Below are 26,890 nucleotides of genomic sequence, written 5' to 3'. Positions count from 1 at the left end.
AGCGGTCTGATTTGTGTGATACAAAAAAAGACAGAGCCCTCGGCGGAAACCCAGCTGCACTATGCAGCTTAGGAGAGTGCCTTGCAGCAGTAAAAAGCGCACCCATAAATGCTTTATTCTGCTTTTTTTTAACTAGGTACCTGGTCCATGGCTTCATAACAGAGCATTCCCCAGGAAATAACGGGGGAAGGGGGCACTCTTTTACCGCCCGCAGTCCACCCCCACCCTGGCACAAACTGTGTCCAGGACTAACAAAAACTCTGTGGGAATCCCAGGTGCGAACACCTGCTGCCACCACCAGCATGTGGGGAAGGACCCAGATACTGACTCCAATATTTACATAGTGTGTATTATAATATGCACACCTGTCCATACAAATAGACAAAAGCTCCTAAAGCCCTATTCAGGGCCTCTCACCCACTTGCTGCGCTGACCAGGGGTAACCAGGGGACTCCCTCAGGAGGAGACTGCCCAGCGCTGCCTGTGAGAGGAAAAGAACCGTGAGATAACTTCTGCAGGGACCTGTGTTTAAACAGGAAAAGCCTCCTAGGGCTTTTTTATTTAAGGATAAGACACAGATACAGCATAAAAAGCAAAACCGTTACAGGTGTCACCAATCAGTCAGCGTCTGCTGAAGTATAATCATAAACATCTGTGCTCATCACAGGGCTTTTTAACAGTGAAAAATCCCTCACAGGAAAGCCCAATACAAAAAAGAAAAAACACAGCCCAGATAACACAGTCCCCTCAGGAAGGCCCCCTCAGCAATGCAGCAAGGGAAAGGAGCAGGGGAGGGAGGAGAAGGGACCCCTGAACCCCAGCCGTACCAACCCACCGAAGCAGGAGGGACTGCACTTACCCGTCCAAGCGAGGACTCGCTGATGCATTCCTGACAGAACTACAACCAAAATGGAGGTAGCTTTCGGCCCGGTCCACTGTGAGTGAGACAACACCACAGCCGAGTCATATGTGAACCTCGGAGCAAATCTCACCGCCCCCCCAGGAGTCATGGGGTATGGCGTGGCAGACCAAGCCTCTTTGCAAAGGTGTGTCCACGCTTGCTGGTCGGACTGAGTAGACTACAAGGATCTATATTATCCAGCCTGTCTCTCAGCCGACAGTTGAAAGAAGATTCAAGAACAAGTAAAATAAAATAAAATTTCTCCTCAGGGCGCTGGGCCCAAAGGGAGCCATATGTCCTTCTCCTTGCTAGGCAGAACAAAACAGGCTGCAAGTTGCAGTGAGGAGGGTTATGTCTGGAGGGACCGCCCCCTGGGCGGGGCTGTTCAATTCTGTTAATGTAACATGTATTTAACCACTTGCCAACCGCCACATGTATATATACGTCCACAGAATGGCACGTACAGGCATATGGGCGTAAATGTACGTCCCTGCCTTTCCGCGGGTCCGATCGGGACCCCCCCCGCTACATGCGGCGGTCGGATACCCGCGGGGAGCGATCCGGGACGACGGCGCGGCTAGTCGTTTATAGCCGCTCCATCGCTCCCCGGAGCTGAAGAACGGGGAGAGCCGTATGTAAACACGGCTCCCCGTGCTTCACTGTGGTGGCTGCATCGATCGAGAGATCCCTTTTATAGGGAGACTCGATCGATGACGTCAGTTCTACAGCCACACCCCCCTACAGTTGTAAACACACTAGGTGAACCCTAACTCCTACAGCGCCCCCTGTGGTTAACTCCCAAACTGCAACTGTCATTTTCACAATAAACAATGCAATTTAAATGCATTTTTTGCTGTGAAAATGACAATGGTCCCAAAAATGTGTCAAAATTGGCCGAAGTGTCCGCCATAATGTCGCAGTCACGAAAAAAATCACTGATCGCCGCCATTAGTAGTAAAAAAAAAAAATATTAATAAAAATGCAATAAAACTATCCCCTATTTTGTAAACGCTATAAATTTTGCGCAAACCCATCGATAAACGCTTATTGCGATTTTTTTTTACCAAAAATAGGTAGAAGAATACGTATCGGCCTAAACTGAGGAAAAAAGTTTTATATATGTTTTTGGGGGATATTTATTATAGCAAAAAGTAAAAAATATTGCATTTTATTCAAAATTGTCGCTCTATTTTTGTTTATAGCGCAAAAAATAAAAACCGCAGAGGTGATCAAATACCACCAAAAGAAAGCTCTATTTGTGGGGAAAAAGACGCCAATTTTGTTTGGGAGCCACGTCGCACGACCGCGCAATTGTCTGTTAAAGCGACGCAGTGCCGAATCGCAAAACCTGGCCTGGGCATTTAGCTGCAAAATGGTCCGGGGCTTAAGTGGTTAATTATCTAACATGTTTCTGCCTAGTCCTCTCCTGTAAACAGGGAACTTAACCCACTTGTCAACATTTAAGGAGCTGTGTCCGTCCATGGACGATAAGAGAAAAATCTGTTTGGTGGGCAAGTTAGAAATCCTATCTTGTACCCTGAAGACATTACTTCGCAAACCCACCGGTCGGGGACCCGAGATGTCTACCGGGTCGCGAAGATGTCCCCCCCACCCGAAAGATGAGTGGGGGCAAACCTTCATGCGGACGTAGCTTTGTTTGCGAAACCAGGGACTTCTCTGTCCCTGAGCAGGCGCTTTATCGGCCTGAGGCCTTTTACCTGCCGCACTGGGCGGACAGAAAAAAAACCCGCTTATGCGCGGTGAAAAGGGGCCCTTGACTACGGCGTGGCTCCTTCCCCTTTTTGGATTGTGGGAGCAGCGTGCTCTTACCTCCTGTGGCATCTTTAATTATGTCATCCAGGGAAGCTCCAAAAAGTCTGTCGCCCTTAAAGGGCAAGTCCATCAGGGTCTTCTTGGAAGATTGAAGCAATTTGTGGGACACAGATCTGCAAAACCAGACACCACATCCCATATTTGAAATTTTAGAAAAGAATAAGGACTTGGGTAAACTAAACCCTGGGACTTTAAACGGTATCAATACATTGATTAGTTGTACACAAACAAATAGTAAAAAATTTGATTTTTTTATTATACACAAATTAAAAATCCAATAAAAATAGAGATAACGCTCAAACCGGGAACATGGAAAGGCCGCAATAGAGTCGCTCAACATGTTTCGCTCTCAATGAGCTTCTTCAGGAGCTTTACAGGAGATGCTGAAAATCACAAAGAAGAAAATATATCGGATGGAACAATACATTAGTACATTTAGCAAAAATAGATAAATATTATAACATTACTAGTTCAATAGGAATCTATGAACACATGTATGGATATAAAATAGTCAAAATTATCAGAGCGCAAATTTGGGCATCTCTCACCATAGACGGCCAGTCCAAAAAAAGAGAAGAATGATCCAAAATAAATAAAATAATGCAAAAATCTCATCTCGCCGTGTACATTTCAGAGCCAGATAACACGCCCACTTCCCGATCAATCCAAAGGTCACAGCTTAAATTTAACCAGGTTACCTAAAAAGGAATATAAATATATACCGTATTTATCTTCATATAGCGCGCACAGGCGTATAGCGCGCACCCCCAACCTAGAAGGGAAATTTCAGGAAAAAAAAGAAATGACTTACAGTTTGAATGCCCCTCGTTGGTGTCTTGCCCGGCGTCCATCGGCAGCCTTGTCCGGTCCGGCGTCCGTCTGCGGCCTTGGTGGTGTCCTCCCCGCTTCTCCCACGCTGTTTTTGAGCCGATACCCACGCTGTGTTTGAACGCCGCCGCCGACATATACCGAGCGCAGTACACTCGGCTCCTCTCGCATAAAGGCTAGGAGGCGACACAGGGCGTGACCGCGAGCGGAGCCTGGCCGAGTGTACTGCGCTCGGTATATGTCGGCGTTCAAAAACAGCACGTGAAGCGGGTATCAGCGTATATTGCGCACCCACAATTTTCCCCTTATTTTAAGGGGAAAAAAGTGTGCGGTATACACCGATAAATACGGTATATATATTAGTACTCATTTGGCACTAACAGTCCAAAAGGTACATTTGTATACAATAATAAATAGAGAAGGTGTACCTGATTCAATAATCGCAAAATAGAGTCAATCAGATTCTCCGCTGGTTCAATAATGCAATCACTGTGACCCTTAGCAGTGTGAAGATCGCCATAGTTTGGAAAAAAGTTAATAGGAATCCAAATTTTGGCTAATGCCTACTGTGCAAAAAAATAAATGCACCAGTATGCTGAAAAGTAATAGAGAAAAATATGAATGAATGAAAGGGGTTGTAGAAGGCTGAATGTCCAAAAGGACACCACCATCAGAATGATAAGCAATAGAAAGTGTATATAATACACGAATATAAAGATCAAATGACCTATATTAGAAGGCTAGATGGACGAACAAATCCAGAAGGAGAGGCAAAACAACACCTGCATCAGAGTGCAATTTTGTATTATCTCTCAGTTGTGGTGAATATTTTTGTTTACCCAATCACCAGTGCATATATATATGTATTTTAATACACTGGACCACAGTCATTGAATGTCCATAATTGAAGTAATTACTATATTCAAAATTTTTGATCTTTAATACTATTTTTGAAACCCATTTGAATAGAGGGGTCCTTGATTGATCCCTTTTCTTTCCTCCCCAATATTCAGGGTCATGCTCTCTCCGCTTGTTTTCAATCCTGGTCATACGGGCACATCAGTGATCGAGTGTCGAATCAAGCATTCTTTCCCTGGTGAGAACTAGGATATTTACAATGTTCCCGCATTCTAGGCTACATTTCCATTACATCTCAGGGATTTTCCCTTAGTCAATATGGCGCTCGGCGCATCAGTGCGATTGTAGTCACCTCCGCCTGCACATATGGGCATGTGCGGAAGTGGCTCATCTGCTCCTATTGGCTAGTGTGTGGCAGACGTGGGTGGATCACATGTTTCCATGTTATATCCGCATTCCGGCGATGAGGTCAGACGCCCCCGGGGTGGTGGGTATTTAATAGCATGGCCGCGGCTGCAATCTCTGTCATTGACCCGGAGCACAGAGTGAGGCGTTTTGCCTCTCCTCCTGGATTTTGTTCGTCCATCTAGCCTTCTAATATAGGTAATTTGATCTTTATATTCGTGTATTATATACACTTTCTATTGCTCATCAGTCTGATGGCGGTGTCCTTTTGGACATTCATTCATATTTTTCTCTATTACTTTTCAGCATACTGGTGCATTTATTTTTTTGCACAGTAGGCATTAGCCAAAATTTGGATTCCTATTAACTTTTTTCCAAACTATGGCGATCTTCACACTGCTAAGGGTCACAGTGATTGCATTATTGAACCAGCGGAGAATCTGATGGACTATTTTGCGATTATTGAATCAGGTACACCTTCTCTATTTATTATTGTATACAAATGTACCTATTGGACTGTTAGTGCCAAATAAGTACTAATATGTGTGTACAGTATATTGCTTTTAGGTAATCTGGTTAAATTTAAGCTTTTACCCACTGTGACCTTTGGATCGATCGGGAAGCGGGCGTGTTATCTGGCTCTGAAATGTACATGGGGAGATGAGATTTTTGCATCATTATTTTATTTATTTTGGATCATTCTTCTCTCTTTTTTGGACTTGGACTGGCCATCTATGATGAGATATGCCCAAATTTGCGCTCTGATAATTATGACAATTTGATATCCATACATATGTTCATAGATTCCTATTGAACCAGTAATGTTATAATATTTATCTATACATCAATTTTTGCTAAATGTACTTATGTATTGTTCCCAGGGCCGCCATCAGGAATTATGGGGCCCCTTAAACAGCTTCAGGCATGGGCCCCCTGGAGCAGAGAACCGGGGGGGGGGGGGGGGGGGTTTGCTGCCACGAATTGAGAAGCCGGGGGGCCTTTAAAAAATATATATGAAAAAAGGGGGGTAGCCATCCGGGGCCCTGGGGACCTCTGGGCCCTTTAATAAAAAAAAAAAAAATATATATATATATATATAATCTATATATATATATATATATATAATCTATCTATCTATATATATATATATATATAATCTATCTATATCTATATATATCTATATCTTTTTTTTTAAAGGGGGTTGCCATCCGGGCCCCTGGGGACCTCTGGGCCCCTTACAGGTGTACTGTCTGTACCCCCCTGTGTACGGCCGTGATTGTTCCATCCGATATATTTTCTTCTTTGCGATTTTCAGCATCACCTGTAAAGCTCCTGAAGAAGCTCATTGCGCAAGAAACATGTTGAGCGACTACTGCAGGCTTACCATGCTCATGGTTTGAGTGCCATCTATCTCCATTTTTGATGTATGGTCTTCTATGTTTATGATTTTATATTTGTGTATAATAAAAAAAAAAAAATCTAATTTTTTACTATTTGTTTGTGTACTACTACTTCTAGGGACTGAGAAAACCGTCTGTGGTTTGTCCCACTCATTGTATAAAAGATTGTCTATATAAGACACACAAGGAAAACACCGTAGCAGTGCGGGTGGCCTTACGGAACTCAAAGGGGACCGGCGCTTCAATTGCTTCTGCAGACCCCTCAATCTTTAGAGTATCTCGCACTGCGGTGGTAAGGTCACTTACCAGAGCCCTATTGTGTGCTGACCCGGAGTCATCCTCACTGTCTCGGTCTGCATTTTCAGATACCTCAGAGCCAGGGTCATGAGCCGTAACTAGACCCGGCACCGCATCTGCGTTGTCCCTAGAAGATGGCGCTTTCTAACCCACGTTTGCCAACGCGCTGCTTCCACCTTGGCAACAAAGGCATCTAGGATTGCAGACATAGCGTCCACCAATAAATTCGGGTGCAGGGGCATCAATTGCAAGCTCAGGTGTTACAGGGAAAAAAGCATCTGCTTCCGACGCCTTTGCTGACCCACACACCTGACACAGGGACGTCAAGGCAAGGCACAGTAACCCACCCTCCTAGCTGCAGCAGAGACGAGAGGTTCCCACTCAGAAGACTCGCCACCCTGGAACAGTAGTATGCTGCCATCCGCCACTTAGTACAGCTGCTTCCTTGCCAGATATGCAGTCTGACCCTTCAGCAGCGTGTGTCTGTCAGTCTGTGCCGTTTAAGTGCTGTCTGATAGATGGCAAAATGGCCGCCGAGTGGCCACTAGACACCAATAACGATCGCAGGCCACAAAAACATGGCTGCCGAGCATGAATAGGCAAACACCACTTGCATCACAGCCAAGATGGCCGCCAAGCAGAAGATAGAGGCCAAATACAGCACGGCCACAAGAACATGGCCGCCAGTGCAGATAGAGCAATATAGCATGGATCACAGCAAAAATAGTCGCTGACAGCATGGAGCAGGACACACAGGTAAGAAAAAAGCCGAGTTAGGCTTACCGGTAACTCCTTTTCTGAGAGTCTTCCAGGACAGCCCATGAGACCTAGGGCTCCTCCTACCAGGACAGGAAACACGTTAACCCCCACCGGAAAAAAGGGCGGTCCTCTAGGCCCCATGCCAGTCTTCTCGAGAACCGTAGGACTACCCTAAAAAAACATATGCATTAAAACACATAACTTCCATACAAAACCGGGTGGGAATCCGGCTGTCCTGGAAGACTCTCAGAAAAGGAGTTACCGGTAAGCCTACAGAAGGTGTTTGTGATATTGTGTTTTTAGCACGACAGCATCGCGCTGATTCTCGACGACATGGTGCCGAGATCTCGCCGACATCTCGCACTCACTGGAATAGTGACAGCACATTCCAACGTGCGCGTCATAGAAGCGACGGGAGATCCGACTTGGATTCCCGCCAATTCTACACGTGTGTGGCGTTTGTTATGAATCCTGAGGGGGAAGTCCCCGCCGGATTTTAAATAAAAATTCGGCATGGGTTCCCCCCTCAGGAGCATACCGGGCCCTTAGGTCTGTTATGGGTTGTAAGGAGAGCCCCCCTACGCCGAAAAAAACGGCGTAGGGGGTCCCCCTACAATCCATACCAGACCCGTATCCAAAGCACGCTACCCGGCCGGTCAGGAAAGGAGTGGGGACGAGCGAGCGCCCCCCCCCTGAGCCGTACCAGGCTGCATGCCCTCAACATGGGGGGGTTGGGTGCTCTGGGGCAGGGGGGCGCACTGCGGGGCCCCCCCACCCCAGAGCACCCTGTCCCCATGTTGATGAGGACAGGGCCCCTCTTCCCGACAACCCTGGCCGTTGGTTGTCGGGGTATGCGGGCGGGAGGCTTATCGGAATCTGGGAGCCCCCTTTAATAAGGGGGCACCCAGATACCGGCCCCCCACCCTAAGTGAATGGATATGGGGTACATCGTACCCCTACCCATTCACCTGGAGGAAAAGTGGTAAAAACACAAATAAAAAACACAGGGTATTAAAATATTTTATTAGTCTGCTCCGGAGGCTCCCCCTGTCTTCTTTAGCTCTTTTACCAGGGGGAGCTTCTTCTTCCGATTTCCGGGGGTCTTCTCCTGCTCTCCGGGGTCTTCACCGATCTTCTGTGACGTCTTCTCCGCTCCGGGGGGTCTTCTTCTATGTTCGCCGCTCTCCGCTCTTGACTCGGCGCACCCCGGTTCTTCCTCCCGCTGTCCGGTGCCTTCTCCTTCTTCCGCTGTTCTGTGACGTCTTCTCCTCTTCTTCCGCTGTTCTGTGACGTCTTCTACTTCTCCCTTCAGGCCGCTGTGCTGTGACGTCTTCTCTTCTCCCGATGCTGACACGTCGCCTCTTCTCGCTGCAATGGCGGGTGCGTGGCTTGCATCGGCGGGTGCGTGGCTTGCATCGGATTTATATAGGCCTCACAGTCCCATCATGCTCCGGTAGGTACCACGTGGGTAGGTATCACATGGGTAGGTACCAGAGCATGATGGGACTGTGAGGCCTATATAAATCCAATGCAAGCCACGCACCCGCCATTGCAGCGAGAAGAGGCGACGTGTCAGCATCGGGAGAAGAGAAGACGTCACAGCACAGCGGCCTGAAGGGAGAAGTAGAAGACGTCACAGAACAGCGGAAGAAGAGGAGAAGACGTCGCAGAACAGCGGAAGAAGGAGAAGGCACCGGACAGCGGGAGGAAGAACCGGGGTGCGCCGAGTCAAGAGCGGAGAGCGGCGAACATAGAAGAAGACCCCCCGGAGCGGAGAAGACGTCACAGAAGAGCGGTGAAGACCCCGGAGAGCAGGAGAAGACCCCCGGAAATCGGAAGAAGCTCCCCCTGGTAAAAGAGCTAAAGAAGACAGGGGGAGCCTCCGGAGCAGACTAATAAAATATTTTAATACCCTGTGTTTTTATTTGTGTTTTTACCACTTTTCCTCCAGGTGAATGGGTAGGGGTACGATGTACCCCATATCCATTCACTTAGGGTGGGGGGCCGGTATCTGGGGGCCCCCTTATTAAAGGGGGCTCCCAGATTCCGATAAGCCTCCCGCCCGCATACCCCGACAACCAACGGCCAGGGTTGTCGGGAAGGGGCCCTGTCCTCATCAACATGGGGACAGGGTGCTCTGGGGTGGGGGGGCCCCGCAGTGCGCCCCCCTGCCCCAGAGCACCCAACCCCCCCATGTTGAGGGCATGCAGCCCGGTACGGCTCAGGAGGGGGGGGGGGCGCTCGCTCGTCCCCACTCCTTTCCTGACCGGCCGGGTAGCGGGCTTTGGATACGGGTCTGGTATGGATTGTAGGGGGACCCCCTACGCCGTTTTTTTCGGCGTAGGGGGGGCTCTCCTTACAACCCATAACAGACCTAAGGGCCCGGTATGCTCCTGAGGGGGGAACCCATGCCAAATTTTTATTTAAAATCCGGCGGGGACTTCCCCCTCAGGATTCATAACAAACGCCGCACACGTGTAGAATTGGCGGGAATCCAAGTCGGATCTCCCGTCGCTTCTATGACGGCTCTGTCTCCATCGCGGCAAGCCAGCTCGGCGCTGGCTCCCGCAAAGGGGCTCGTAGGTGCTCAATCTCGCCGAGAAAGGAAGCGAGATTGACACAATATCGCGTGCACCTACTGTAACTCCGCTTTTCTCTCAAGCGTCTTCCAGGACAGCCCATGAGACGATGAGCCAGAACTTACCAGTGTAGGGTGGGACAACTGCCTGAAGGACCTTTCGACCAAACGCCTGTTCTTGAGCGGATAGCAGATCCAGGCGATAATGTTTAATAAAGGTCGAATAACTGGACCATGTGGCAGCTTTGCAGATTTGTTCCGGTGAAGCACCAGCCCTCTCAGCCCAAGACGCAGCCAAAGCTCTTGTTAAATGCGCAGTAACAAAAGGTGTAGGAACTTCTCTGATTTTATAGGATTCTGAGATGGCCTGCTTAATCCATCTAGCCAATGTGGCTTTAGATGCACTTTTACCCTTGTGTGTACCTGAAAAAAGGACAAATAAAGCGTCTGTCTTTCTGAAGGTCTTGGTGACCTCCAAATAGGCAAGAAGGGTTCTTACATCCAAAAAACTAAATTTATTTTCCTGATCGCCATGTGGCGAACTACAAAAGGATGGCAGTACAATGTCCTGTGATCTGTGAAATGTACTGGCTACCTTAGGCAAAAAACCTGGATCAGTTTTCAAAACAACTCGATCCTCAAAAATCGTGAGGAAAGGCTCCCTCACTGATAAGGCCTGTAACTCGCTTACTCTACGAGCTGAGGTAATTTCTACTAAAAAAAATGTTTTTAAGGTAAGTAATTTAACAGAAATATCCTCTAAGGGCTCAAAAGGAAACTCTACCAGAGTTTGAAGTACCAGGGACAGGTCCCAAGTTGGACAACTTCTTACCACTACTGGCCTGGCCCTTGAAATGGATTTAAAGAATCTAGCTACAGTGGGATTTTCCAAAAGAGAAAACTGGAGGAAAACACTGATAGCTGCCGCCTGTACCCTCAAGGTGCTAACTGAAAGACCCTTGTCGACACCCTCTTGAAAAAATTCCAAAATAGAAGGAACATCATGCGTTGATCTTTGGTTTTCAGACAACCATGAATTAAACTTTTTCCAAACTTTGGAATAAATGGCTCTAGTGACTGGTTTTCTGCAATTTACCAAGGTTTTGATCACCGTGTCAGAAAACCCCTGAGCCTTCAGTATCTTTTCTTCAGATACCAAGCTGTCAAGCTTAAGGAAACCACCTGTGGGTGTGACACTGGACCCTGCGACAGCAAGTCCTCTCTGTTCTGAAGTCTCAATGGAGGCTCCGAGACCAGAGATTGTAGCAGGGAAAACCATGGCCTCTTGGGCCAGAAGGGGGCGATCAGAATGAGGTCTGTTTCTTCCGGAGCACTTCCGGAAAAAGTCTGATCGGCGGAAAGGCGTAGCAGAGGTCGCATGGCCACGGATGCGCCAGGGCATCGATCCCCAGTGATTGATCTTCTGGGTTTAGAGAAAAAAACTCCTCTGTCTTGCGGTTGTCCCGATTTGCGAACAGATCTGCTTCGGGACAACCCCATTTGTTGGTGATCTCTGCAAAGACCTCTGGATTAAGCGACCAATTGTCTCGCTCCACCTTGTGGCGACTGAGATAGTCTGCCAGACAGTTTTGCGTCCCCTTCAGGTGCACTGCTGAAATTGAGCCTAGATTTACTTCTGCCCATGACAAAATTTCTTGTGCAATCCATTGAAGAATCCAACGTCCTCGACTGTCGCAATGTTGTGCGATAGGATCTGGAGATTGTGACCCTTGATCTCCGACTGAAAGGCTTGCAGGGCTCTCTGAACCGCTAGCAGCTCCCTCTGGTTCGATGAAGCTTTTGCTTCCTTCAAGGACCATTTCCCCTGTGCGACTTGGTCTTTGAGGTGGGCTCCCCATCCCCAGGAACTTGCGTCTGTCGTGATCCTCTTGGATACCGGAATGGACCATGGCAGGCCTTTTGTTAGGTGCAGATTTTTCCTCCACCACCACAAACTTCTTTTTACCTTGGTAGGTAACCAAACTCTTGACTCCAGGGACCTTGCGTCTCCATCCCAATTTTCCAGAAGGAATCTCTGCAATGGTCTCTGATGGAATCTTGCCCATGGTACTGCAGGGAAACACAAGGTGATCAGACCTACCGTCCTTGAAATTTCCCTCAGCGAGACCAACTGATTGGTCTGTAAGGCTGACACTGCTTGCACCATCTTGGAGACCTTCTCTTCTGGGAGAAAAACTTTTTGGACTACTGAGCAAAAGTCGTAACCCAGGTACTTCACCTTCTGGGCTGGATCTAGGGAAGACTTTTCCCTGTTTATCAGCCAGCCTAGGGATTGAAGGAAGTCTTGTACAGTCTGGAGATCTGTTAGTAATTTTTGGTGAGACTCTGCCACTATTAATAGGTCGTCCAGGTAAGGGATGATAGTTATCGTCTTTAACCTTAGTGGAGCCAGCGCCTCTCCCAATACCTTTGTGAAGATACGTGGGGCTGAGGACAGACCGAAGGGGAGGGCATGAAACTGAAAGTGCCTGATTTCTGTTCCCATTTTGACCGCTATTCTCAGGAATCTCTGGAATGCAGGGTGGATCGGGACATGCAGGTAAGCATCCCTTAAATCCAAAGTGGCCATGAAGCAGTTTGGGTAAAGCAGGTTCTTGATAGAGAACACTGTCTCCATCCTGAAGTGCTTGTACCTGATTGATCGGTTTAGAGACCGAAGATTCAGAATGAGCCGATACTTTCCTGACGGCTTTCTGATGACAAAAAGGTGGGAATAAAACCCTTTGTTCTGATCTGACCGGGGAACAGGAATCAGGACTTTCTGGTCTAACAAATCTCCTATTTGGAGACCCAGAGCCCTTGCTTTCTCCTGATCTTTGGGAGGAGAGGTGATCAAAAGTCGCTCTGGTGGCTGGCAGGAAAATTCCAGCCTGTACCCATTTGCCACCAGATCCAGGATGAAGGGACTTGAGGTGACGGCTGCCCATTATGGGAGAAAGGCCCTCAATCTTCCCCCCACTGGCAGATGCTGGTCACTGTGGCTTGGCGGGCTGCTGAGGTGTGTTAAACAAAACACCTCCTCTACCCTTGCCTTTGTACCCGGTCCAATGTTTCTTGGGCCTGTTGTCCTTTTCTTTGGGACCCTGTTGTCCGTTTTGGCCACAAAATGTTTTTCTTCCCGTCTGCTTTTTCTTGCTTTCTGGAAAGGCCTTTTTTCTAACGGCCGTACGTTCCAGTGCCTCCTGCAGACCTGGGCCAAAAAGATGATCCCCGGTTAAGGGAAGCCCACATAGGCGTAATTTAGATGCTGCATCACCAGACCATGTTTTAAGCCAAATGCTTCTTCTGGCTGAGTTCACTAAAGCTGAAGTCTTGGCTGTCATTTTTACTGATTCTGCGGAAGAATCAGCCAAAAAACCCACGGCACTAAAAAGGAGAGGAAAAAATTTAAAATCTCCCTAGAAGTACCTGCCAAAAGATGGGTTTGGATTTGTGTAAGCCATTCTTCCAGATTTCTGGCTGGTTTGAGATTCCCCATAGCTGAATCCCAAGCTCTGTGAAGGACATCACATTTTTTGTCCATCGGATCCTTAAGCGTACCCATTTCATCAAACGCCAGGTCCGAATTTTTTGAAACCTTTGAAAGAGGAGCGTCTAACTTTGGGTTCTTGTTCCACGGCAGTGCTGCATCCCCATCAAATGGAAACCTTATTTTTAGGTTACCAGAAAAGAAAGGTTTTCTCTCTGGATTCTCCCACTCCAGTTTGATAGTATCAAGGAGGGAATCGTGCACTGGAAAGTTTTTAGTTTTCTTTTTGTGCAAACCTTTGTACACAAGGTCATGTTTAGACATTTGTACCTCCTCCTCCATTTCAAGAGTAGTATAGATGGCTTTTAACAAGTTATCCACGTCTTCCAAAGACAATTTAAACCTTGAGCCCCTAGAGGATACTCTATCCCTGGGCTCTGTATCTGACCCTGAGTCTTCCGGAGAAGAATGGGTAGATCTGGCTTCAGCCTCAGATTCTTCACTCTCTACGCTCACCTGCGGGGTACTAACAACTGAAGCCTTTCTTTTTGAAGATGTACCCTGTGGGGGAGCCTGCATTTTGTCAATTAGATCTCTAAATGAACCAAAAGTAGAAGCAAGCTCATCTCTGACCGAAGTCAACATTTTTTGACATGAGGTCACTGGGTCATCCTTCACTAAACCATCTATACATGTGCGGCAAACTGTTTTGCACCAAGTGGAGCTCAGTTTGTTACCGCACACTTTCTTTTATGTGGCTGCGCTTGGGATTTGTCCTGGGCCTTGCCCTGAAAGACATAAAATAAATGACCCCAATAAGCAACACAAACCACAAACAAATACTCCATCACCACGTGCAGGAGGAAAGAAAAATGTGTCCCCTAACACCAAATCCTATGATTGGGAGGGGGGTGAAACACTCATCAGGATAGCAAAAATAGTACCACAACACTTTAGGCTTACCTGAGAGGTGCTGGTGTTGGAGACTGCATCTGCCTGAGAAGGTACTGCAGGAGAATCAATGCCGTCTGGTATTCTAACAGCCTGTGCTGCTTCTACCAGCAAGCCATTTAAACCCTTTCTCGCACCGTTTATGGAGACAGGAACCACGTCTCCGGCGCCCGATAATGACATCACGCGACCCGGAAGAGACCCCCGCCGGATCTTCCTATGGGCCAGCTTGGAGCGCAGAAGCTCCCAGCACGAGACAGCCATGCTGTGTGCCGGAAAAACACCTGTCACCTGCTGAACGACGCTAGGGGCCCGACGCCAATCCGGTCCTGGCCCTCTCCAGGCACAGAGAAACAAGGGCAGCAGATTCCCACCTCCCCAGTGGACACTGCATTTGGCAAGGAGGTTAGTGAAAAATAAAAATAACAAATACCCCTTAAACGGCCATTAGAGCCCCTGCCCAAGAGACCTAGGGGACCAGGTTCCTGAAACATGTTACCCCCCGTCCGGAGGAAACACCAATACTGCCATGGGGCCTGGAGGACCGTCCTTTTATCCGGTGGGGGTCAACGTGTTTCCTGTCCTGGTAGGAGGAGCCCTAGGTCTCATGGGCTGTCCTGGAAGACGCTTGAGAGAAATCTTTTTAAGCAGCTTATAACAATGCTTTAGTTGACGTATATATGCACAGTTCCCCCCAGGTGAAGCCCTCCCCAGGGGAACCCCCGCTCCAGCAGCTAGCTCAGAGAGCCTAGGGAGGGGAGAAGGGAGGGATAGAGCCCTTTACTCACCTCTCCAGGGATGCCCAGCTCTGTCTTCCTGCTGAAGCAGGGGATTTACTACTTCCCCTTCCTGAGGATTGTGCTAGAAGCATCCTAGACAGACCATCTCCCGCACGGTGACGGAGGTGACTGTTGGCCCGGCTGCTGTGACTTGGCCCTAAAGACTGGTCATATGCATGCCCTAGAGCGTATAGCTCACTGGCCACCTGTAGAGCGACGGGCCTGTCGTGGATGACCCAGTGCATAGCTATGTTCAGCACATACTCGATGGCCGAAACTGGGGTGACTACAAGCATCTGGGATCCAGCCTGTCGCCCAGTTGGCAGTTGATCGAAGATCACAGAAACAAAAAATTTATAAAAATAAAATGATGAAATTTCCATTTGAAATAAAAAACCTCGGGACCTATGGGCCCGAAGGAAGCCATGTCTTCTCCTTAACTAGGCAGAAACAAACTGAGCTGCTTAGTGCAGGCTGAGGGCATAGCCAGTAGGACCGCCCCCTGGGTGGGGCTGTTCAGCTTTGAAGTTTTAACACTTTCTGCCTAGTCACTTCTAAAGGAAGGCTAATACCCACTTTGTCAAGATTAAGGCCGTGTCCGTCCATGAACGAAAGAGAAATCTGACTTGTATTTTAGTGCAGACTTTTGGCAAAATAAGTAAGCCAATCAATTACACAAGCAGGATATTGTATATCTGGGGGGCATTCTGTAAACCAACTTTGTACAGAACACCTCCAGGTAGCCATACTGCATTGCATTTTACAGAAAATTGCAGAGCTGCAGAGTTTTTTTTAATAACATTCAATTACAATGTGACTTGTGCCACAATTGTATACGCTATACATTTTTTTTATTTGCAATTTTTTTCCCCCACAAAAGTGGAGTTACCCATTAAATATTTGTAAACTAAGAATTTGACATAAATAATTTAGAAAAATAAATAGTTTCCTTTTAACCACTTTATGATGAGGTTAAAACAAATCTTAATGCCTGAATTAGGCCTGCAACTAACGATTATTTTCATAATCGATTGTTTTGATTAATCGACTAATCGGATAATAGCCAAAATTTTTTTTACATTTTTTATTTTTTTTGGGCCAATTTGTTGTTGGGCAGATTACAAAACACAAATTGCCACAAAAACACATTACATGCTTTTCTGCAGCTTCTCCATTGAAGTATATTGAAAAAAAAAACATAGCACCGTTTTGCGTTAAAAAGTCCTGGATGTGAACGTGTTCCATAGGAAAACATGTAAATGAACTGTAGTGTGTTTTCTGCAAAAAGCACCAAAAAACAGAGGTGTGAACCCGGCCTGAGATGTTTAGTAACATAATGGGGTTAACATAAGTGCAAAAAGAGCAAATAATCCCTACTGTAAGGGGTTAATTTTTTTACTGTGGGACAGTGCAAGTAATATTTACAGTAGCGATTTTCTTTTTTGTACTATAAAGGGCTAATTTTAGTTTTTTTTTTAACCCCATTATGTTACTGGCCGATTAATCGATTATGAAAATTGTATTTGATTAATTTCATAATCGATTAGTTGTTTCGGCCCTAGCCTGAATACAGTTTAGAAACTTTGACATGCATTAGTAAAACTGTACATATCATCACAACTGCTTGGTGTATCAAGGTGGCTTATACCCTTTTTTTTTTTTTTTTCAAGGACAAAATGGGCTTTCATTTGGTAATGAATGGTAATAGATATCTCCTGGCACAAAATAGTGAAAAAACAAAATTTAAAATGTAGCTATTTCTTACTATTACCATAACCTACCTTTAACTACTTCCATAACAGGAAATTGTCATATGACATCCGCAGGAAAAACGATGTCCCTCCAGGCGGGCGTCATACGACGTGCTGGGGTTCTCGCTGCTCCTGCGGGCCTCTGGGTGCCCGCAGTGCAGCGATCGGGAATGAGGCGTGTTCCTCAGGATGCAGCCCATCCCAGATCAGTGGAAAGAGCCAATAAAAATTGTCTCTTTATCACGTGACCGGCTGCGTCCAGTCACAGCTGGTCACATGCATTGTCCTTGTGCACGGCGCTAGTGCGCGACGAACAGTGATCGGAACGAGGCTTGTCACACTGACACAGCCCATTCTCGATCACAGTAAAGAGCCAATGAAATTGGCTCTTTACCACGTGACCGGCTGTGTCCAATCACAAGATGTCAACAAAACGCGATAACCGGGCTCTCCATCTCACACACTGATCGTGTGTGAGGAGGAGATTTTGGTAACAGCTCGTTACTGTCTACAGTATACACCAAACACACCGATTGTGCCCCCCCCCCAAATAAAGAGGACCTGTCACCACCCATCAAAGCACCTGTCACAGCCCATCTGTGCACACGAGTACCTGTCACCAGCCCAGAGAACCCGTCACCAACCCCTCAGAATACCAGAGTACCTTTACCAGCTCATTCGAGTACAAGAGTACCTGCTACCATCCCATTAGAATACCAGAGTACCTATCTGCAGCCCATGCCTCAAAGAATATACGTCGGGGCGTTTGCTTTCCAAAATGTAGTCATTTTGGGGGTAATTCCACTGTCCTGGACCTTCATGGCACACACTCCTAGCACAAACATAAGTATGCATATATGCAGCCCCAGGGAAGAACAACCACTTCACCGAAGCCACATATATGTTTTACATACGGTGGGAAAGTGTTAAAGACTGTTGAGAGGGTGGAGCTACAAAGTCCAGAATGGATGTTATTTCGAGAAATATTTAGTTAATCTCTAGAGCAGCTGCCTTTTTGTATATGTGGGACTCACAAGCCATTCTAGAACCCTGTTCAAATCTGTGCATTACACTTTAGGTGCATTGAACCCTATATAACATGCATTTTGATGAAAAGGCATCAAACATAAAGTAAGCAGAATTTATTTTAACGTATCGCACCTAAAGTGTGCAAGGGTACATTGGTGCCAACACTTACCTGGTAACATCTGTATGATGCTCCAACAGGTACTTAGTAACTTTTTCAAACTGCCTCAGATTCAACCGGTTGGGGATGAAGACTGGGAGCTCAGACGACTCTTGAAGTTGTGGATACACACCCCATTCCTATGTGCAAATAAACAAGAAACCACATAATCCAAAGTACATTTCCTTTAAGTTTTCACTGACAAAACAGTACATTAGGCTGCTAGTTGCAGTAAGAGGTACTTTGGTACTGTACTTGACCACTTCCTACCAGACGGATGTCTGTGGACATCTGACTTTGAGCCAGGATATCTGAATGACGCCCGAAGCAACCGGCATCATTCAGATATAGTCTTTTAGAGAACGATCATATTGGCTGTTGATAGTCCGGGCGGAGAGAGGGGACGCCCCCCTCCGTCTCCGGTGCTTCTACCGACTCACCGCTGCCATCGGTGAGTCTGAGAACAGATCCGCTGGTCCCCGGATGCCTACTATAGAGATTTCCGGCAGACCAGATGGTCGCCGGAGTCTCTATAATCGTTCGGAGACCGGGCGCGATGTTATGATGTCAAGCCTGGTCTCTGCATTCAAAAAAACTGCGCCGTTTTGGCTGTGATCTTTTTTTTATTATTTCAGGCTTCCCAGCCTAGAGGTGAGATGTGGGGTCTTATTGACCCCATATCTAAGCGTAAAGAGGACCTGTCATGCTTATTCCTATTAAAAAGGGATCTTTACATTCCTTGTAATAGGAATAAAAGTGATCACATTTTTTTATTTATTTTTTAAAAGTGTCAAAGTAAAAAGTTTAAAGTAAATTTTTTTTTTTTTTTTAAAGTGCCCCTGTCCCCGGTAGCTTGCACGCAGAAGTGAACGCATACGCAAGTTCCGCCCACATTTGAAAACAGTGTTCAGACCACACGTGAGGTATCGCCGCAAACGTTGGAGCGAGAGCAACAATTCTAGCCACCTCCTCTGTAACTCAAAATATGCAACAAGTAAAAAAATTAAAAGCGTCACCCATGAGCATTTTTAAGTATCGAAGTTTGGTGCCATTCCACGAGCGTGTGCAATTTAGAAGGGTGACATGTTGGGTATCCATTTACTTGGCGTAACATCATCTTTCACATTATGCAAAAAAATTGGGCTACTGTAGGTGACTGCGATATTGTGTCAATCTCGCTCCATTTCTCGGCGAGATTGACCACCTACGAGCCCCGTCGCGGGAGCCAGCGCCGAGTCGGCTCGCTGCGATGGGGAAAAAGCCGCCATAAAAGCAACGGGGATCCAACTTGGATTCCCGCCAATTCTAGCCACGGCATTTGATATGAATCATGAGGGGGGAACTCCACGCCAAATTTCAAATAAAAAAACAGCATGGGTTCCCCCCCAGGGGCATACCAGACCCTTAGGTCTGGTATGGATTGCAAGGAGACCCCCCTACGCAGAAAAAAACAGCGTGGGGGTCCCCCCACAATCCATACCAGACCGGTATCCAAGCCCGGTCAGGAAAGGAGTGGGGACGAGCGAGCGCCCCCATGTTGAGGGCATGCGGCCTGGAATGGCTGTGGGGGGGGCGCTCGCTCGTCCCCACTCCTTTCCTGCGGCCCCCCCACCCCAAAGTACCCTGTCCCCATGTTAAGGACAGGGCCTCTTCCCGACAAGCCTGGTCGTTGGTTATCGGGGTCTGCGGGCGAGGGGCTTAACGGAATCTGGGAGCCCCCTTTAATAAGGAGGCCCCCCAGATACCGGCCCCCCACCCTAGGTGAATGAATAGGGGGTACCCCTACCCATTCACCTGGAGGAAAAGAAAATACACAACACAGGGTTTTAAAATAATTTATTAGTCAGCTTCGGGGGTCTTCTCCACTCTCCGGGGGGGGGGGGGTGTCTTCTTCCGTCGTCTCCGCAGGAGGGGGGGGGTGTGTGCGCTCGCTTATCCTCACTCCTTTGCTGACCGGCCAGGCAGCGTGCTTTGGATACGGGTCTGGTGTGGATTGTGGGGGTCCCCCACGCCGTTTTTTTCGGCATGGGGGGGGGGGGGTCTCCTTGCAATCCATACCAGACCCAAGGGCCTGGTATACCCCTGGGGGGAACCCATGCCACTTTTTTATTTAAAATTTGGCGTGGAGTTTCCCCTCTTGATTCATACAAAACACCGCGGCTAGAATTGGCAGAAATTCAAGTCGGATCCCCGTCACTTCTATGACGCGCTCCCGGAATGTGCTTTTTCTATTCCAGCGAGTGCAAGATGTCGGCTTTTTCTATTCCAGTGAGTGCGAGATGTCGGCACCATGTCGCTGAGAATCAGCGCGATGCTGTCGTGCTGGAAACACATTTTCCGCGACAGGTATTGTAACTAATGTTTTGTTATTTTTTTTATCCAGAAAAAAGAAAGGTGTTTGAAAAATGATTGCGCAAATACTGTGGGAGTTAAAAAGTTGCAATGACCGCCATTTTATTCCATTGGGTGTCTGCTAAAAAAACATATATAGTGTTTGGGGGTTCTGGGTAATTTTCGAGCAAAAAAAAATATTTTTGCATTTAGGAGAGGAGTGCCAGAATAGGCCCGGCAAGGAAGTGGTTAATACGGCAACATTAAAATTCTAATTCATACAGTACATCAGCCCTCAAAATTTCCACTCGCCAGCTAGCATTTGGCGAGTGGCTTTAAGCTGGGGGCGAGTGATGACAAGGCTGCATGACCAATGTCCCTTCAATCTGTGCCTACACTTAGAGCCCCGATGCGATTGGCGGCCAAAGAGGAAAGGTGCATGCTCGGGAAAAGTAGTCTGGTGAGCCGCGCACAGGCAGAGCAGTACACAGGTGCTCTCCTTACAATTCTCATTAAGCCATGGGACCTAACAGTATGACCTCTCTGAGCCTGCCCCCCCACCAATGTCTAGAAAAAAGGCAAGGAGAGAGGCGCCTCTGGGTGTAGTAGCTTAAAAACAATTTAATGGTTAAAAAACAAATACATGTGGTTGTTGCACTCACATTTGAGCAGTATGGAACAGGCACGTAAAGGTTTCTTTTAGGCTGGGTGAGCTGTCATCCGAGGAGGTAAGTTCCTTTTCCAGTCAGAGGGAGCGCTGTGCGGGGAGGTCACTATTTCATCCGAAGGATGGCATCCATGGGGATGTAGATGGTTCTCAACCCGAGGTCTGGAGCGCACGTGGAAGGCTGGCGAGGGCGGATGACGTCACTGGTATGCTGACGCGTTTCAGAGTCTCAAAAACAGCTGATGGATTTCGCTGCTTACACTCCTTTCTCAAGCATCTTGAGAAAGGAGTGTAAGCAGCGAAATCCATCAGCTGTTTTTGAGACTCTGAAACGCGTCAGCATACCAGTGACGTCATCCGCCCTCGCCAGCCTTCCACGTGCGCTCCAGACCTCGGGTTGAGAACCATCTACATCCCCATGGATGCCATCCTTCGGATGAAATAGTGACCTCCCCGCACAGCGCTCCCTCTGACTGGAAAAGGAACTTACCTCCTCGGATGACAGCTCACCCAGCCTAAAAGAAACCTTTACGTGCCTGTTCCATACTGCTCAAATGTGAGTGCAACAACCACATGTATTTGTTTTTTAACCATTAAATTGTTTTTAAGCTACTACACCCAGAGGCGCCTCTCTCCTTGCCTTTTTTCTAGAAATTGGAACATGGTCTCTGTTCCCCTCTGATGGCAGCCCTGGAAGTATTTTACCCATCTCAATTTTTAACACAGACTTCTTGATAAGTTTATCCAAAACTGTCACATTCTGACTTTTATTACCATGCTGTGTTTATGCTGTATCTGACACCCAAGGTTTATGTGTACCTATGCGCATTATTTACTTGTCTCCCCCCCCCCACCAATGTAGCTGGAGAGCAGGAAGTAATGAGTCAGGTGGAGGATTGCAAAAATTACCACTCCGTGTGTCCCAGGTAGGCAGTGCAGCGCTCACTGAAAGTTGCCCTGACATGAGAGTGGCAGCCTTCCAGTTTGTGCAGTTTTCTTCTCCTTGTGCTCTATGTAGGTGTACAGCAGTTCAGCCTGAGCACTGTGAGCAGACTGGTCTCAATGTGTGCTGTGCGGTGTCAATGTGCGCTGTGCTATGGTGTCAACGGCTGTGCAGTTGTGTGGATCTCGGCACTGGATTGTACTCCCTCCCGCTGTGCTGCAGCTCCTCTCCTCACTGCCAGCCTGAATAAAAGGGGGAAGTGGGGACATGCAAGCGTGGAGCCGCACACACAGGCTCCTGATGATGAGATGAATAGGAGAGGGAGAGAGAGGATGGATGGGAGTTGCAGAGGAGACAGCAAGAGAATGGGGAAGAGATCCAGTTCTAGTGCCCTGTCTCTCTGGTCTGCCCCCAGTGCCCTGTCCCTCTGGTCTGTCCCCAGTGCCCTGTCCCTCTGGTCTGCCCCCAGTGCCCTGTCCCTCTGGTCTGCCCCCAGTGCCCTGTCCCTCTGGTCTGCCCCCAGTGCCCTGTCCCATTTTGTTAAAGTTGTTTTTGGTAATATTTAATTGTGTAACTTGATTCTGCATAAAACATTTAACAGTGTCATTCCATGAGATAATCTACAAGGGCGTGTTTAGGGGCGCAATTAGGCGTGGAGCAGTGTATGAATTAGGTGGGGCAACTGGTGGCGAGTAACTCTTGAGGCCTGGCTAGTAGCTCAGGGCTTGAAATTTTGAGCCCTGCAGTACATTACACTAAACATTTTAAAGAAGAACTGAACTCCGGACTTTGTGCCTCCATAAAGGCTAATTTAAACTAGTATCACTCTCTGAAGAGTGATTTTTCTGAGTATTGCCTTTCAGAGGGCGTTTGACAGGTAGCAAGGAGTTTGCTTCCTGTTTTATCCCATAAAGTTCTGTACTATTGCAAGTGAATTAGGAAAACATTTTCCATGTGTACAAACATCTACTGCCTTTGCAGGTAGAGGGTAATAACTGTATTGATCTAGTGATCTCTCCGCAGCTGTTCTATATCTGTGTGGAGAGGCAGGGCTTTGCTTCTTCATATCAGAGCCTCCAGCAAGTAAAGGAGTGAGAAGCACAATATTGACACCAATTCTCAGCAGTCAGAGGTAGAAGTGCTTTAACCACTTCCCGCCCAGGCCTACAGCTGAATGACAGCCAGGAAGTGATACGGTTATCCTGACTGGGCGTCATATGACGTCCAGCAGGACAACATGCTGGAGTGTGCCCGCAGCGTGGGGATCGCGAGTGCGACGTGTCAGTTTGACACGCTGCATCTCCGATCGTGGTAGGAAGCCTCTGACAGAGGCTTCTTACCATGTGATCAGCTGTGACCAATCACAGTGTGAACCAGGAAGTGCCGGTAAACGGCATTCCCCGGTTTGCACTGATCGGTGGCTCTCCCTTTAGCTGCCAGTCAGTGCCCCATCATAACCTCCTGTCAATGCCCACCATAGTGTCAATCAGTGCCCATCACAGTGCCAATCAGTGCCCAGCATTAACACCTGTCAGTACCTGCCCAATCAGTGCTGTCCATCAGTGCCATCTATTAGTGTCCATCAATCCTACATATCAGTGCCAACTCAACAGTGCAGGAGAAAAAAAGGGATTTTTAATACAGCTTACCTGTAAAATCCTTTTCTTGGAGTACATCACGGGACACAGAGTCTTAATAATTACTATGTGGGTTATATGTTCCACCATCAGGTGCTGGACACTGGTGTAATCAATTAGAACAGGAAGTTCCCTCCCTATATAACCCCTCCCATACTGGGAGCTCCTCAGTTTTTGTAGCAAAGCAATAAGTGTCCCAATATCCCCAGACAAGAGGGGCGGGGACTCTGTGTCCCGTGATGTACTCCAAGAAAAGGATTTTACAGGTAAGCTGTATTAAAAATCCCTTTTTCTTGATCGTACATCACGGGACACAGAGTCTTAATCATTACTATGTGGGATGTCCGAAAGCAATGCTTTAATGAGGGGAGGGAGACATCTCAACCAAGAAGACTTAATTTAGAAAATACATTTTTAAATCCAAACAAAAATTAATCAATTAATTAACCAAGGGTGCCCCAGATCCCGAGGATCTCTAACCGCGGCCTGCAGCACCGCCTTCCCAAAGGCTGCATCGGCACTGCTTCTAACGTCCAATTGGTAAAACTTTGTGAACTGATGACCAGGTCGCCGCCTTGCAAACCTGAGCCATAGAGATCTGGTGGTGTGCCGCCCAGGAGGCGCTCATGGCCCTAGTAGAATGGGCCTTTATTGATAAAGGAGGGGGCAACCCCTTCAAGCCGTAGGCCTGACTGATTAACTGTTTAATCCATCTAGCGATGGTAGCTTTTGCTGCCGCCTGACCCATCTTGGGCCCCTCCGGCAGGATGAACAATATGTCCGTCTTTCTAATCTTTTCTGTAGCCTTAAGGTAGGCCTTCATGGACCTGACAATATCCAAGGTATGTAGCAAGCCCTCCTTTCTAGAAGTGGGTCTTGGAAAGAAGGATGGTAGGATCAAATCCTGGTTTAAGTGAACACTGGACACAACCTTTGGCAGAAAAGACGGATGCGGACGGAGAACCACCCTGTCTTTATGCAGAATGAGGTATGGTTCTCTACAATACAAGGCTGCCAGCTCTGATACTCTAGCAGAGGCCATAGCAACCAAAAATACTAACTTTCTAGTTAGTAATACTAACAGGACGGCTGGGCTGAGTCCTGTAGTTGGCGTCTATGGACGCCGAATACAGGACTTGGGAGCACGCTCGCAAGGTAACCCTCTTGGGGGAGAACTTCCCAGGGGGGTTACCAGAAGCAGGGAGGAGCCGAGACAGCCGCCGAGGGACCCAGAAGACGAGGATCGGGGCCACACTGTGCAAAACAAACTGCACAGTGGATTAAAGCTTTACAACCCCTTTAATAAGTACAGTCAGATGTTTAAGCCTGAGCCTGCAGGGCTCCACTAATGGAAAAGTCTAACTCTTGCCACTGGATAGATCTCAAAAATGTTTCTGGGAGGGGTGAGAACATTTCAAAACTGACTCAATCATCATAAATTGCCTATTCTATTTGTCATTGAATGGAGAATGTCTTTTTATACTTTTTAGGTCTCTTAGTACTCAAAGACAAAAGAAGTGAGCATATGAACACTGGCAAGCATATTGCATGAAGCTGTAACATCAGGTGTATAGGGAGCCTGGGGGGTAATAAATCTTCTGCAGCCTCCTCTTAGTCTCGAGTCCTCTTGCTTACATTCAGAGTCCAGCTCCTTTAGACTAGAGCAGTGTTTTTCAACTCCAGTCCTCAAGGCACACCAACAGGTCATGTTTTCAGGCTTTCCATTATTTTGCACAGGGAATTTAATCAGTTTCACTGCCTTAGTAATTAGCACAGCCATTTCATCAGAGGGAAATCCTGAAAACATGACCTGTTGGTGTGCCTTGAGGACTGGAGTTGAAAAACACTGCTCTAGAGGATACATTTTCCTTTCAGACTCTGGTAGAGACAGCAGAGGTGGAGAAGGCGCCTGGCACTTTTGAGCCCTGGAAAGTGATGGCTGTATTAAAGCCGTCTAAGAAATTGTGGCATAGATGCAAAAAAGTCTACCTCTGTCAGGTAGGCCTTTACAGCTAGAATCTGACGCAGAGACCGGTATTAAAGTGATATTAAAGTTTTTTTATTTTTTTAAATAACAAACATGTCATACTTGACTCCACTGTGCAGTTTGTTTTGTACAGAGTGGCCCCGATCCAGCTCTTCTGGGGTCCCATGGCGGCTCCTCCCCGCATTAGAGAACCCCCTCCCGAAGGGGTTACCTTGCAGGCACGCTCCTGTGTCATACACTCGGCGTCCATAGACGCCGAGTGTATGACTTAGCCCCGCCCCCTGGCTCCCACGTCATTGGATTTGATTGACAGCAGCAGGAGCCAATGGCTGCGCTGCTATCTTATCCAATAAAGAGCAGAAAACCTGTGGCAAAAGAGAGACGCGGGATCACGCCCACAGAAATTAGGGGGCTCAGGTAAGTAAAAACGGGGGGCGGGGGGTCCGGACACTGCAAGGTGTTTTTTCCCCTTAATGCATAGGATGCATTAAAGTGGATGTAATGTGAAGAATATAATTTCCTATCCTCTGTGCCCAGTCTTGCCACAAAGAGTTAATCCAGCTCTGAGCAATCCTCTTATCTTTTTTCAGTGAGATAAAACAGACAGACACAACCTTGTCTCATGCACAAGTTCTGTCCTGTCCCCTCTATATCTTTCCCAGGATTGTCTGCCTTTCCTGTGTTCTAAATGGATGTTTCTCATAATGGGGTGTGATCCACAGATCAGTGTGACTGGAGAAAATGCATGGTGAACACACAGGACAGCCAGTAGAGATACACAGACAAGTGATGATTTGATTTAGGGGAGATGTATCTAGTGAGAGCTGGGCAGAGGAGAAGCTCCAATGATCTGATTATTGTTATAGTGCAGTGTGTGTGTCTGAGGTCACCTGATCACAGTTGCAACATTCCTTTTGATCACCAGGATGTATTATGTGGGGGAGGGGTGGATGTCTCACTTTTCATAACTGCACCCAGTTAGGCTGAATGAGCTCAAATACAGCCTACAAATGTCACCTGACTGCTCCCACCAAAGCTTGATTCACACTGGTGCGATAAGGGAACCCTGCAAATCCACAACGGGTTCCCACATCGCACCTGACTCGCACGGCAGTTCACACAGCCATATGCGAACTGCTGGGGAGTGTCATTTCATTTTAGGTCGCATATCACACTGCGAACCGACAGTTTGGACATAAATCGGACCGCATAGGTGTGAACACCCATGCGATCCGATTCTGGTGCGGACCAAAAAAAGGGGCCTGTGTGTGTTTGGTCCGAATGCGGTGCGATTTCAGCCATAAGGTTT

At 47.5% G+C, this 26,890-nt stretch overlaps 1 protein-coding gene across 4 annotated transcripts in view; it reads right to left on the bottom strand.

Annotated features, from left to right (window-relative positions):
- Positions 1–26,890, bottom strand: part of RBM44 (RNA binding motif protein 44) — a 350,280-nt gene that overhangs the window by 24,178 nt on the left and 299,212 nt on the right. For all 4 annotated transcript variants that reach the window (XM_040357500.1, XM_040357497.1, XM_040357498.1 and 1 more), the window contains exon 15: positions 18,029–18,156. In XM_040357500.1, the coding sequence (XP_040213434.1) occupies positions 18,029–18,156 (128 nt within the window). The remainder of the gene's footprint in view (positions 1–18,028; positions 18,157–26,890) is intronic.

This window comes from Rana temporaria, chromosome 6 (assembly GCF_905171775.1).
Source record: "Rana temporaria chromosome 6, aRanTem1.1, whole genome shotgun sequence".
Classification (NCBI taxonomy): Eukaryota; Metazoa; Chordata; class Amphibia; order Anura; family Ranidae; genus Rana; species Rana temporaria.
This window is presented reverse-complemented; position numbering and strand designations above follow the sequence as displayed.